Source organism: Coregonus clupeaformis, chromosome 28 (genome assembly GCF_020615455.1).
Source record: "Coregonus clupeaformis isolate EN_2021a chromosome 28, ASM2061545v1, whole genome shotgun sequence".
In the NCBI taxonomy this organism is placed as follows: domain Eukaryota; kingdom Metazoa; phylum Chordata; class Actinopteri; order Salmoniformes; family Salmonidae; genus Coregonus; species Coregonus clupeaformis.
In genome coordinates this window covers 1,265,146-1,279,979 of record NC_059219.1, presented here as the reverse complement: position 1 = coordinate 1,279,979, position 14,834 = coordinate 1,265,146, and the positions used below count along the sequence as shown (strand labels likewise).

General features: G+C 49.1%; 1 protein-coding gene across 1 annotated transcript in view; it reads left to right on the top strand.

The window, feature by feature from the left end:
- nacad (NAC alpha domain containing) overlaps positions 1-14,668 on the top strand; it is a 22,789-nt gene extending 8,121 nt beyond the window's left edge. Inside the window, exons 2-14 of the mRNA XM_041881544.2 lie at positions 1,537-1,826; positions 1,926-2,912; positions 2,997-3,587; positions 3,810-4,922; positions 5,064-7,802; positions 8,181-10,716; positions 10,834-11,058; positions 11,802-11,890; positions 12,174-12,242; positions 12,369-12,515; positions 12,710-12,838; positions 13,641-13,763; positions 13,982-14,668. Of these exons, the coding sequence (XP_041737478.2) occupies positions 1,537-1,826; positions 1,926-2,912; positions 2,997-3,587; positions 3,810-4,922; positions 5,064-7,802; positions 8,181-10,716; positions 10,834-11,058; positions 11,802-11,890; positions 12,174-12,242; positions 12,369-12,515; positions 12,710-12,838; positions 13,641-13,763; positions 13,982-13,996 (9,053 nt within the window). The 3' untranslated portion in view covers positions 13,997-14,668. The remainder of the gene's footprint in view (positions 1-1,536; positions 1,827-1,925; positions 2,913-2,996; positions 3,588-3,809; positions 4,923-5,063; positions 7,803-8,180; positions 10,717-10,833; positions 11,059-11,801; positions 11,891-12,173; positions 12,243-12,368; positions 12,516-12,709; positions 12,839-13,640; positions 13,764-13,981) is intronic.
- The last annotated feature ends 166 nt before the right edge of the window (positions 14,669-14,834 follow it).

The following is a 14,834-nucleotide window of genomic DNA, read 5'->3' as shown; positions in this document are numbered from 1 at the left end:
TTAATTACACTTTGGATTGTGTATCAATACACCCAGTCACTACAAAGATACAGGTGGCCTTCCTAACTCAGTTGCCAGAGAGGAAGGAAACCACTCAGGGATTTCACCATGAGGCCAATGGTGACTTTAAAACAGTTACAGAGTTTAATGGCTGTGATAGGAGAAAACTAACATTGTAGTTACTCCACAATGCTAAGCTAAATGACAGAGTGAAAAGAAGGAAGCATGTACAGAATAAAACATATTCCAAGAGTACCAGTCTTCATACTTTGAAGCATGGTTGTGGCTGCATCATGTTATGGGTATGCTTGTCATAGGCAAGGACAAGGGATTTTTTTGTTGTTGAAGAATAATGTGCTGATATTGTTCAATCCAGGTGTGCAAAGCTCTTAGAGACTTACCCAGAAAGACTCACAGCTGTAATCGCTGCCAAAGGTGATTATAACATGTATTGACTCAGGGGTGTGAATACATATGTACATTAGATATTTCATTTTCAATAAATTTGCTAACATTTCTAAAAACTTGTTTTCATTTTGTCATTATGGGGTATTGTGTGTTTATGGGTGAGATACAAATATATATTTAATCAATTTTGAATTCAAGCTGTAACAACAAAGTGGAATAAGTCAAGGGGTATGAATACTTTCTGAAGGCACTGTATATACTGTATATTTTAGTCTATGTGCTCTGCTTATTTTAATCTATGTGCTCTGCTCTGCTGTGTGTGTGTGTGTCTCTGTCTGTTGACTTTGCCCTGTGGCTCCAGAGCTGTCAGTCTGACTTTGCTGATGGGATAAGAGAGGGGAGAGGAAAGATGAGAGGAGGGGTAGAGGAGAGGGGTAAAACACTAACATGCACAAGCTTACACATGCTCATGCACAGTGCGGGCTCTACTGCCCTAGCAGCAGGTACCACAGCCAGATATGCAGACTTCAGCAAACTCAGGGTGTGTTCCATTCCTTTGGGGTCAGGGGTCACTACTGTGGAAGGGAACGAGTCTGAGTAAAGAACTACCCTGGGCAGTGAGCCCTGTAAATGGAAGGAGCACACATTTAATTCATTCAGAACTCACTGCCAGTAAATGGGCTCCATTCACCCAGCCGTAGTTGATGGACTGCAAGTGACGACAGTAGGGGCCTTATATTTTGATATGTTGATGCCACTTGATGTGTACCCTTAGCTGCTGTGAGCGTGGTCTTTTCAGTCACCTGTTTTCTCTGACATTTAGGTGACATTCTAGACCCGCTAGGTATGGCTGTGTGTGTAACGGTAATGGAGGGAGAACAAGCTTCAAAGGGAGAGCTGAAAGGACTGTTTCTATTCAACAAAGGCAAAGCGATTACAGCATCCATTACAGTTATTTCGTTTTTTATTTTATTATTTTTAATAAATTCAGGAGGTAAACTGAAATTCCAGTTGCCTTTTCTCGATTACAGTTACTGTTGCCACGTCATAAAGCAGCTAGTGATTCTGACCTCATGGACATAACAATACCTTACAGAAACAGTTTCTTCTCTTTCGCTCCTCTTTCAGACATGATCAGACATGCCTCCACTGACTCCACCCCTAGTGACAGTGGCTCCACCCCTAGTGACAGCGGCTCTAGTCCCTCCCCCAGCACCCCTCAGAAGCTGCTCCCATCATGCACCTCTCTGTTTGGGCCGCGATTGGTCCGGGCCACGCCCAGCTCCTCCGCGACCCCGCGACCCCAGCCTGAAGGTTCCGACCGTCGCCACAGTAACACGGTCCGGCTTAGCGGGAAGTTTGGAGGTCACGGACCCTGTGGACGCCGCAGCGGACCCATGAAGATGGAGAGAATCAAGGTGTGTGTGTGTATATGTGTGTGTGTATGTTTACCAATGGTCTCCTCTTCTCTTTATTTTTTTCCAATGTTCATCCAACGTTTTCATTATGTTCTCCAGGTCCTGATGGGCTCAGAGGTGGAGAGTGACTACAAGCAGCCAGAGAACATGGACACACGGGTGGTGATGGGCCAGGAGTCCCTGCTCAAGACCAAGGAGACCCTGACAGGGAAGTGCCCAGGCAGACAGAGCAGTCAGGCGATACCCCTGCCCGGAGGCCCAGTCTTGGAGGTCCCTATGCCTCCCTCAGAACCCCAGGCCGAGGCTGGGGAAAAGGCCCAACTGGACACAGGGCAGGAGAGAGACAACTCACCTCTGACCCCAAAGATGGAGCAAGAGCAGGAGAGAAGCCCTGTCCTGCCCATTAGCCCTCTCCTCACCTCTCTGCTAACCCCCCTCATGCCTGCCTCCCCTCCCTCCTCAGAGCCAGTCACAGTGGATGTTAGTTTGACGGGCAGCTTAAGCCCATTGGAGGCAGGGCTGTCTCCCTATGGTGAAATGTCTTTTGTATGTGCCATGTATGCTATGCCTTCCCTGTCCGAGCCAGCGTATCCCCCTGCTATCCTATCTTTCACTGAGCCGGCCTATGCCGTAGACCCTCTGAGAGTGGGCGTTCCCTCATCCCTGGATCCTGACCTGTACTACACCGCCCCCTCCACCCCCATCAAGATGGCTGCTCGCCCCTCACACCTCAAACACCGCTCTTACCCCGGCTCCCCAGCCTCTCCTCTCTCACCAAACTCCCCCTCGGACAGCGAGGACCTGTGCTCCCCCCTCACCTCCCCCTCTGGCTCCTACGTTACTGCGGAGGGGGGCAGCTGGACTTCTTCCACCTCCCCCTGCACCTCCCCCAATCTGCTCCTGGCAGAGGAGGTGCAGGAGGCACCTGCATGCTTTGTCAGCTCGCTGTCTGAAATCGGAGACGAGGTGGGGGAGGATAGGGGAGCAGTAGGGGAGAGGGCAGAGGAGAGGGGAGGAGGAGCAGCAGAGTGGCGGTTCTGCCTCTATAAGGGTCTAGCAGAGACTGTGATCCTGGAGGAGGAGGAGGTGCTGAGAGGGGAGGTGAGAGGGAGGAGGAGTGAGGAAGCGACAGTCTCAAGGGGTAGCTGTCGCCCTCGCTGGGTGACAGAGGACACTTCCCCATTGAGGAGCAGCAGCGGCAGAAGCACCGACTCCCAGGAAGAGGGAGGGGAGTCGGAGGGCTCGCTCTGCCCAGCAGAGGATGCTCTGGCTGGGGGACAGCAGTACTCTAGTCCCCTGCTGCAAAGAGGCCTGGAGCTGGAGCTGCAGGCCTGTGTGTCTGAGGAGCTTTACCCTCCCATTACCAACCCAGAGGATGGAGCAGACTCCCCACGGCTGACCTCCATCTCCTCCCCCTTTTCCCCAGACATGGGGAACCTAAGCCCTCACACCTCCAGCGTCAACCCTACTTCCCCCAACCTCACCCTGGACACCTGCTCTCCAGATGTGTCAGACGGGGATAACTCCAGTCCGTACGGAGAGATGGGTCCCTTCCTGCTGTTCCCAGGCTCCTACAGTGATGATGGAGAAATGGAGGAGGAGGAGGAGGAGAGGATGATCCCAGCCTCTCTGCTTAACTTCCCCCTCCACACCAGCCTCCTCTTCCAGGCAGACTCCATGGAGATCACTCTCTTCCCCACAGAGGAGGGGAATGAAGGGAACGATGTGGATGCGTACGCGGCCGGAGAGGAGGAGGGGGACGTGGAGGATGATGATGAAGATTATGAAGATGATGATGATGATGATGAGGAAGAAGTGGAGGCTAAGGTAGAGATAGAGGAGGCTAAAGTAGAGGTAGAGATAGAGGAAGAGGTGGATGAAGAGGAGGGTGAGGATGTTGAGGAGGAGGAGGGTGAGGGTAAGGTTGTAAATGACCCAGCTGAAGAGGACACCTCGGCCTCCTTCCTTCATTCACTGTCGGAGACTTCCATCAACGAGGGGCTGGATGAATCCTTCTGTTTCCATGACGACACTGATGACTCAATAGACTCTGCCTCTTATAATGGCGAGGAGGATGAGCGGCTGTATAGCACAGAGAGACATGCTGAACCACCCACAGAACCACCCACAGGACCACCCACAGGACCACCCACAGAACCACCCACAGAACCACCCACAGGACCACCCACAGAACCACCTACAGAACCACCCACAGAACCATCAACAGAACCACACAAAGCCAAACCTCAGCCTGAAACCAGACCAGAGGCCCACTGCACTGAACCGTCCCAGTCCCAGAGGAGACCTAGCCTAAACAATCCCCCAGGAGCCAAAGAGCCCAGGCCTGATGATCCTCCAGGACCTAGACCACCACAACCTGCACTTGCACCTGCCCAACCTACGGAATCAGCCCACCCCGAGTCCTCCAACAGCGGCAGTGAGAGTGAAATGGAGATCTCCTCAGAGTCCTCTGACCCTCCTGTCCCCGCTCCTTCTCAGGAGAGCCCTTCTGTCTCTACCCTTACCCCTAAACCTGCTACAACCCCTTACCCTGCTACCCCTACCCTAAAAACTATCCCTAAGACTACCCCTGCTACCGTGTCAACCCCTAAATCCAAGCCTGCAACTCTCTCTAACCCCAACACTAACCGTGCAACTGCCCCTAATGCTAAATCTGCTACTGTCTGTACCACTAACACTAACCCTGCTACAGCCTCAACACCACAAAATAACCCTGCTACTTCCTCCACCCCCAAAACTATCCCTGCTACCATCTGTACACCTGAAATTAACCCTGCTATGGTCTCTACCCCTAACACTAACAGTGCTCCTGCCCCTAACGCTAAATCTGCTACAGCCTTTACCACTAACACTAACCCTGCTACAGCCTCAACTCCAAAAACTACCCCAGCTACATGCTCTACCCCAAACCCTGCTGCTACTCCTAACACTAACCCTGCTGCTACAATCGAGGAGACAGCGTCCCACAGCAATCCTGTCACCCTGGCAACGAAGCCATCCCATAACAGCCCTGTGACCCTGGGAACAGAAACAGGGCCAGCCAAAGCAGCTGCAGAGGAAGTACGGGCTGGTACGGTGAGAGAGGAGGACAAAAGGAGCGGTGCAAAGAGAGAGAAAGACAAACAGAGCGGTGGGGAGAGAGAGAAGGACAAAAAGAGCAGTGGGGAGAGAGAGAAGGACAAAAAGAGTGGTGCAGAGAGAAAGAAATACAAACAGAGCGGTGGGGAGAGAGAGAAGGACAAAAAGAGCGGTGCGGAGAGAGAGAAGGACAAACAGAGCGGTGTGGAGAGAGAGAAGGACAAACAGAGTTGTGCAGAGAGAGAGAAGGATGAACAGAGCACAGAGACTTCAGAAGAGGACCACACAGAGCAGACAGACAGAGACTCGTTCAAACTACTCATTAAGCCACGCCCCTCTAAGTCAGACACACCCCGGCCTAAACAGAAGACCTCTGAGCCCCGTAAGCCCCTCCCACGTGTGTTTGGGGTTGCAGCGGCTTCAGTCCGGTCCAACCCGCTTCTGGTGTCAGTGCTGGAACTGGACCAGAAGAACGGGAACAGCAGCGCTGAAGGTGTGGACTCCCATCTGGTCCTTGAAGGGACCACTGCCACCAACGACCTGAACAAGGGGGTCCCTCTGCTCTCGTACCCCAAAGAACCTAACCCCAGCAACATCCCTGTCTCTTCCTGCCCTGAGAGCTCACCTGACCTGGCTGACAACCTGTCCCTGACCCCTGACCTCTGCCCATGTGACCCCGCCCAGGAGAACCTGAGGGAGAACACCCTGAGCACTGAGGATGGGGGCCCTGGGGCCCTCGGCTCCCCTCACACACCCCTGGCTGTCTCTCCCAAGAGGGAGAACTCAGAGACAGACGCAGGGGGGAGGAGGGGAGCTGGGGGCTGGAGGGCTGATAGGAGGGAGTTAGGAGCAGGGGCAGGGGCCTGGGGGGCAGGGGAGGCCCTATCTCTCTCTCTGGGGCAGGGCTGTGGGTTGGAGGCACAGAGCCTGTTACTGTGTGAGGTGGAGGGACATACGGTTGGACAGACAATTGGAGAGACACTCTCCGGGCTGCCCAATGTCGGCACAGATGAGGATGAGGTGGGTGATATAATGGGGGACGAAGAAGACAACAACAGCCTGTGTGGTCGGCCGGACAAGATGGCAGATGTCGAGCTCGTGGGAGAGGGTGTGCCAGAGTCCAACCTGTCCAGCTGGAGGTCCATTGAGGAGATCTCAGAGGCAGGGGGAGGAGAGGACGGAAGCTCCCGATTCCTAGAGGATGATGTCAGCAACCTGCAGAGTCACCCGGAAAACAAGGAGGAGCAGGAAAACAACAACGAGTCAGTGTTCCTATCCTCTGGAATGCCAACCTGTGTGACTCTGAATGCCCTGTCGGAGGAGGTGAGACACCAGAGCCAGAGTGTGAGTCTGAGGGCGTCCCTCTCAAACATACCACTCACAGAGGTGAGACCACAGGCCGCTGCAGCCTCCGATAGGCCAACAACATCAACGGACAGCTCAACACACCAATCAGACACAAGACTGGCTTCCTCGTCCATGGAAAGCCCTGGGCGTGTCTCACCACCAGGAGGTAAACCACAGACTGTCTCAGACCAGAGCCCTGGTTCAGTAGAGGCAGCCATTTCCAGACCCAACAGTAACACAGATCTTAACCCAGCAGACATACAGGTAGACTCTGCTCTGTCTCTGCTGGGAGGGGCGTTTGGATCCTTCAGCCCTAAAATCAGACCAAGCAACTCCAAGTCAGCCAGACTGTCCCAAGAAACTTCGCCATCAGTGAGGAAAGACACAGTAGAGAATGTCCAAGTCTCCCAAGAAACTTCTCTCTCAGTGGGCAAAGACAAAGTAGAGAAGGTCCAAGTTTCCCAAGAAATGTCCCCATCAGTGGGCAAAGACACAGTAGAGAAGGTCCAAGTCTCCCAAGAATGTTCCCTATCAGTGGGCAAAGACACAGTAGAGAAGGTCCAAGTTTCCCAAGAAATGTCTCCATCAGTGAGCAAGGACACAGTAGAGAAGGTCAATGTCTCCCAAGAATGTTCCCTATCAGTGGGCAAAGACACAGTAGAGAAGATCCAAGTTTCCCAAGAAATGTCTCCATCAGTGAGCAAGGACACAGTAGAGAAGGTCAATGTCTCCCAAGAATCTTCCCTATCAGTGGGAAAAGACACAGTAGAGAAGGTCCAAGTTTCCCAAGAATCTTCCCTATCAGTGGGCAAAGACACAGTAGAGAAAGTCCAAGTTTCCAAAGAATCTTCCCTATCAGTGGGCAAAGACACAGTAGAGAAGGTCCAAGTTTTTCACAAAACTTCCCCATCAGTAAGCAAAGACACAGAAGAGAAGTTCCAAGTTTCCCAAGAAATTTCCCCGTCAATGAGCAAAGACACAGTAGAGAAAGTCAAATTTTCCCAAGAGTCTTCCCAATCAGTGAGCAAAGACATAGTAGAGAAGGTCCAAGGTTCCCAAGAAACTTCCCCATCAGTGAGCAAAGACACAGTAGAGAAGGTCCAAGTATTCAGAGAATCTTCCCTATCAGTGGGCAAAGACACAGTAGAGAAAGTTCATGTCTCCCAAGAATCTTTCCTATCAGTGGGCAAAGACACAGTAGAGAAGGTCCAAGTTTCCCAAGAAACTTCCCCATCAGTGAGCAAAGACACAGTAGAGAAGGTCCAAGTCTCCCAAGAATCTTCCCTATCAGTGAGAAAAGACACAGTAGAGAAGGTTCAAGTTTCCCAAGAAACTTCCCCATCAGTGAGCAAAGACACAGTAGAGAAGGTCCAAGTATTCCAAGAATCTTCTCTATCAGTGGGCAAAGACACAGTAGAGAAAATCCAAGTTTCCCAAGAAACTTCCCCATCAGTGGGCAAAGACACAGTAGAGAAGGTCCAAGGTTCCCAAGAAACTTCCCCATCAGTGAGCAAAGACACAGTAGAGAAGGTCCAAGTATTCAGAGAATCTTCCCTATCAGTGGGCAAAGACACAGTAGAGAAAGTTAATGTCTCCCAAGAATCTTTCCTATCAGTGGGCAAAGACACAGTAGAGAAGGTCCAAGTTTCCCAAGAAACTTCCCCATCAGTGAGCAAAGACACAGTAGAGAAGGTCCAAGTCTCCCAAGAATCTTCCCTATCAGTGAGAAAAGACACAGTAGAGAAGGTTCAAGTTTCCCAACAAACTTCCCCATCAGTGGGCAAATACACAGTAGAGAAGATCCAAGTTTCCCAAGAAACTTCCCCATCAGTGAGCAAAGACACAGTAGAGAAGGTCCAAGTATTCCAAGAAACTTCCCCATCAGTGAGCAAAGACACAGTAGAGAAGATCCAAGTCTCCCAAGAATGTTTTCTGTCAGTGGGCAAAGACACAGTAGAAAAGGTTCAAGTTTCCCAAGGATCTTCACTATCGGTGGGCAAAAACACAGTAGAGAAGGTCCAAGTTCCCCAAGATATTTCCCCATCAGTGAGCAAAGACACAGTAGAGAAGATCCAAGTCTCCCAAGAATGTTCTCTGTCAGTGGGCAAAGACACAGTAGAAAAGGTTCAAGTTTCCCAAGGATCTTCACTATCGGTGGGCAAAAACACAGTAGAGAAGGTCCAAGTTCCCCAAGATATTTCCCTATCAGTGGGAAAAGACACAGTAGAGAAGGTCCACGTTTTTCACGAAACTTCCCCATCAGTGAGCAAAGACACAGTAGAGAAGGTCCAGGTTTACCAAGAAATGTCCCCATCAGTGAGCAAAGACACAGTAGAGAAAGTGCAAGTTTCCCAAGAATCTTCCCCATCAGTGAGCAAAGACACAGTAGAGAAGATCCAAGTCTCCCAAGAATGTTTTCTGTCAGTGGGCAAAGACACAGTAGAAAAGGTTCAAGTTTCCCAAGGATCTTCACTATCGGTGGGCAAAAACACAGTAGAGAAGGTCCAAGTATTCCAAGAAACTTCCCCATCAGTGAGCAAAGACACAGTAGAGAAGGTCCAAGTATTCCAAGAAACTTCCCCATCAGTGAGCAAAGACACAGTAGAGAAGATCCAAGTCTCCCAAGAATGTTTTCTGTCAGTGGGCAAAGACACAGTAGAAAAGGTTCAAGTTTCCCAAGGATCTTCACTATCGGTGGGCAAAAACACAGTAGAGAAGGTCCAAGTTCCCCAAGATATTTCCCCATCAGTGAGCAAAGACACAGTAGAGAAGATCCAAGTCTCCCAAGAATGTTTTCTGTCAGTGGGCAAAGACACAGTAGAAAAGGTTCAAGTTTCCCAAGGATCTTCACTATCGGTGGGCAAAAACACAGTAGAGAAGGTCCAAGTTCCCCAAGATATTTCCCTATCAGTGGGAAAAGACACAGTAGAGAAGGTCCACGTTTTTCACGAAACTTCCCCATCAGTGAGCAAAGACACAGTAGAGAAGGTCCAGGTTTACCAAGAAATGTCCCCATCAGTGAGCAAAGACACAGTAGAGAAAGTGCAAGTTTCCCAAGAATCTTCCCCATCAGTGAGCAAAGACATAGTAGAGAAGGTCCAGGTTTCCCAAGAATCTTGCCTATCAGTGGGCAAAGACACAGTAGAAAGAATGATACAACTCTGCTCCCAGCCTCAGCCAGAGGAGACGGTGAGCCAAAGAGAGGGTGGTGGCGGTCAGACGACTGACAGGCACATTGACCAACCAAAGACGAGCTTGGCCTTAGAAAGGCAGGAGAGCAGTGTTTGTATCTCAGGGGAAAGAGAGGTGGAGGAGAGAGCAGAGGAGAGATTCTCTCCAACAGAGAGTGTTCCAGAACCTGCACAGCATCACACACCTGAGGGAGAGCTGAGCACAGAGAAAGCCATCACTCCTCCTCAGCCAGGGAGGAGAGGGAAGCAGAGGAAGCAGAGCAGAGACAGACCCAGTCAGCCACGCAGACAGGCTCCGTCAGGCCCTGGGTCTACTGATCAACTTCAGGAACCAGCTCTCCCTGCCAAGACCCCAGCAGACGCCTCCCTACCAGGGAAACAAAAGAATAAGAACACAAGGGGCCAAAAATCTGCTGCAGACACCAGACAGAGGACACCTGTGAAGGGCAAACCTGAGGCAGAGTCCGAGAGGAGAGGGGAAAACAGAAACGTCTCTGGTGCCCCGACTCCCCCTAGTCCTACCAACCTCAGCCCCATCACTCCCGCTCTCCTAGTCAACCAGGAAGTGAACCCGGAAGTGCACCAGGATATGCTTGATAACAGGCCGCTGCCTGGTTGCCAGGCAGAAAGCAGGAAGGACATAAACGATAACAATATGGGGAGTGGCCATGCCTCCCCTACAGAACAGAATAGGTCCTCTTCTCCTCCACCTCTTCCCTCCTCCTCTCCTCCCCCACTTTCCTCCTCTCCTCTTTCCTCATCTCCCCCACCTCTTCCCTCCTCCTCTCCTCCCCCTCTCTTTCCCTCTCCTCTCTCCTCCTCTCCTACCCCCAGTACTTTCATGGTGCCGCCAGATGAGGACCTCCCCACCCCCATACAGGAGTCCCAGCCTCTCCTCACCACAGCCCAGCCTGTCACCCCACTCCTAGACACCCAGCCTCAATCAACCAGTCTTCAGGCAGCCTCCGCAACCCTTTCTACTACCCATATCGCCCTTCCTAAGCACCCCCCTATACCCACCAAAAGTGTCCCTATGTCCCCTACATCCTCCTCATTCTCATCTCCACCCACGTCAGCCCTGCCCTCGACCCCCAGCCTTACCCAGCCCACCCAGGAGTCTCTGCCACGGCTGGAGGCTCCAATCACAGTGCCTGTCCTAGACACCCGCAGGCAGGCCCAGCCCCAGCCAAACCTCCTCACCGAGCCCAACAGACAGATCAAGCCAGGTCAGTCACAAAGCCCACAGGACAGAGGTGAGTTACACTCAGGAGAGATAGGGGTGTGGGGTGATATGATTTTCTCTTTTTGGTAACCAAGAATCAGTGAATCATGAATCAGTCCTATCTGTGTGAACTTGTATTTTGTTGCAGATGGGATGGACATAGACAGTGATGATGATGACACTGCTGTTCCTCTACGACATCACATGACTCAGCCCAGGGGGATTGTGGGAAAATCTTCTCATAAAGAGTCTGGCTCCTCCAATCAGCGAGAGATACTGCTTCACTCCTCCCACCATCCAACTGACAGACAGACAGACTGTCCAATAAGCCATAAGGATTCACAGGAGCTGGACCTGTCCTTCAAATACAACGGTACGTGCTCTCCAAATCCATATCTCTCTCTCTCTCTCTCTGTCTGTTTCTCTCTGTCTCCTTGAGAAAGTGATTCTGAGAAGTGACTCCACCTATGACCTTCCTCACACACACACAGATGGCTCTGAATAAGTCTAGTGGTCCTGCTGTGGTCCTGATGAAGGACATACTTTAGATTCTAGGAAGGCTTCTCAATAATACCCTGTCGACCACAGAACACTGCTGCAACTACTGAATAATGGAGGAGAAATACTCAGAGAGAGGATCATTTTATCCAGGAGGAATACTGTTATTGCACATCTTTCAATAGAGGTTATTTCAGGGCAACCGTCAGTCAACCTGAAAACTCTGAGTCAATCTAGCTAAAACTGACCTCCCGGTAGATGATACGTACATAGAATCATGCATGGGGATTTATGTGTACCGTATGTGTGGTAGCACTGCAGAATAATGAACACTGCTACTTGCATTGAAACACAGTAGTACTGAATGTAATTATGCATCATAACATGCATGTTCCATAGCATAGAGATGAAATGACATTGCTATTTAATGAGGTGATCTATTTCTCCTCTAAGATCGGTGATTAGGTTAGCCATAGAGCTTTATGATGGACTGTCCCATTACCAGAGTGCTAACGATCTACACCATGTCCTCATCATCTACATCTCAGTCATTAGTTACCATAGCAATGAGGATGTGATGCAGTCCTCTGAGAGTAACAGTGTGTGTGTGTTCCACAGTGGGCTCCTGCAATGAGTCGGAGAGTGAGGGATCAGTGCCAGAGTTGGAAGAACCAGAGCGGGTGCCACTGAGATCCTCAGAACCCCAGGTGAGTCTACCGTGTGTGGGCAGAGAACACTCTAGAAGTCCCCTCACCTCCAAGGGTGGAAACCTTGCTTTCACTGTGTGTTATGTAATAACATATTGATAAGTCATTAACTTTAGGTAGGGGGGTAAGAAGGATGTGTGTTGTGGGGCCTGTATTTTCTGAATGGGTCGCAGCCTCAGAGATCTGTTCTATATTATCAGTCTGGATATGGGTAAACTACTGTAGAATGTTCTCAGGTTTGATGTGTTGAATTGATTTTGTTGTCCTCCCTTCCCTCTCTCAGCCCATCTCTCCTGCTGATGAGGGGATAAACAGACCTAAGCAGAGCCGCAGTGAGAAGAAGGCCCGCAAGGTGAGATGTGAACACAGAGCTGCTCCATGCGGCAGACTCAGCTAATCAAACACAGAGCAAATGTGTGTGTATTCTGTGTGTTTGGCCGCGTCATGGTGAAATCAGTGTGTGTGTGTGTGTGTTTAGGCCATGGGTAAGCTGGGCTTGCGGCCGGTCCACGGTGTGACCAGGATCACTATAAGGAAGTCGAAGAGCATCTTGTTTGTCATCAGCAAACCTGACGTCTTCAAGAGCCCCGCGTCAGACATCTATATCGTGTTCGGAGAGGCCAAGGTGACCTCCTAACCTTCTCTCTCTCTCTCTCGCTCACTCTCTCTTTACCCCCTCTCTCTTTATACCCCTCTCTCTCTTTTCTCTCATCTACATTGTGTTCAGAGTCAAGGTGACCTCTCTCTCTCTTTCTCCTCCCTCTGTCCTTCTTGCTGTACTCTCTCTCATCCCTATCTCTCATCTCCTCTGCTCCCCAGATAGAGGACCTGTCTCAGCAGGTGCACAAGGCAGCAGCAGAGAAGTTTAAGGTCCCGGTGGAGCCGTCCCCCCTGGCACCCCCTGCACCACCCAGTCTCACCATCAAGGAGGAGAGCGAGGAGGAGGAGGTATGGATATGCATGCTCACTCATTATGTCAAGGAAAAACACCAATCTTTACACTATTCTCACTCTTTCATGTGCAGTAGTTCTTTTAGATCTTAATATGAAACAATTCTGTCTAGTGTTGCTATATTGCAGTCCTCTCTACTGCAGTGGTGGAAAAAGTACCCAATTGTCATACTTGAATAAAAGTAAAGATACTTTAATAGAAAATGACTCAAGTAAGTCACCCAGTAGAATCCTACTTGAGTAAAATTCTAAAAGTATTTGGTTTTAAATATACTAAAGTATCAAAAGTAAATGTAATTGCTAAAATATACTTAAGTATCAAAAGTAAAAGTAATAATAATTTCAAATTCCTTATATTAAGCAAACCAGACAGCATCATTTTCTTGTTTTGTTTAATTTACGGATAGCCAGGGGAGAAGCATGTGTTTAGTGACTCCGCCAGATCAGAGGCAGTAGGGATGACCAGGGATGTTCTCTTGATAAGTGTGTGAATTAGACAATTTTCCTGCCCTGCTAAGCATTCAAAATGTAAGTACTTTTGGTTGTCAGGGAAAATGTATGGAGTAAAAAGTACATCATTTTCTTTAGGAATGTAGTGAAGTAAAAGTTGTCAAAAATATAAATAGTAAAGTAAAGTACAGATACCCAAAAAAACTACTTTAGTACTTTCAAGTATTTTTTACTTAACTACTTTACACCCCTGCTCTACTGTAATTAGCCTGATGGCTAATAAGAACTGTAGCATTGTGTTCCATGTTCAGAAGTGTTCCATAGTGCAACTGACCTTGACCTCTGTCAGGTGGACGAGGGAGGTCTGGAGCAGAGGGATATAGAGCTGGTGATGGCCCAGGCTAACGTGTCCCGTTCTAAAGCTGTCCGCGCACTCAGACACAACACGAACGACATCGTCAACGCTATCATGGTGAGGAGGGAGGGATGAAGGAATCTGTAGTTGCACACTATGTCCACTAAATGTCACTGTTGGGCCTACAGTTGCGGTTATGATCTGCTGATGATTGCAACGGTGCTTTTTCAACAGGTCTTGAAGAACAAAAAAAAAAGCTTTACAATGTACGTTCTTCACGCATTCAACCCCAAGTTATTCTCTCCTTCTAACTTTCTCATTCTTCTCTCCCACAGGAGCTGACCATGTGAAAGGACCCCCCCCCCCTTCCCCGTCAAGCATAAATGCCACAGTCATCTGTATCGCTGTTATGTTGCATCCTCATTACCTGCTAATAAAAAGTATGTTATAACCACACTAGTGGGCGATACTGTTAACCACCCTAATACTGCACATGTCATGTATGTATAGTGAAAATGGGACATTTTACAGGCGGTCGCTTTTATTACTGGTTAAAATATAAAACTCAAAATACAAAACATACAGTCAAACAAAGTGTTCAGAGAAGAGGTCAGTTTAAATCAAGCTCACAAATACATGCCCACATTGAGTAACACATTATTATTATTATTATTATTATTCTTTACCAGAAATGATTTACTATTTATCCTACAGCATTAGAAATGAATTGTTTGTATGTGCTCTCTCAACTCGACTGTTTCCTTACAAATACAACCCAGTCACTAAAGGTTTTAGCATTAATGAAATGTCTAGATGAGTATAGTACTGTAGCAACATCACAGGTGAATCTCTACCCCCACTAACACTGGAATGAGTAGGTCTACACCCAGTTGGGTGGCTGGTACTCCAGCAGCCACAGCTGGGGTGGTCTGCGTTTGGTCAATGTTGTGCATATATATTTGTTCATGCATTTGTTAGTCACAGTGGTTGTCTTTATATATATATATATATATATATATATATATATATATATTATTTTTTTAAAATCTTAAGTCACAAGTCAAGGTCACAAGTCAAAGTGCAAATGTCTTTTGGATGGTCAGTTCCTAGGGCAGGGTTCTTCAATTCCGGTCCTGGAGGGCCGAGACACCTCTGTTTTTCATCCTCTCCTTCTAATCAGGGGCTAAT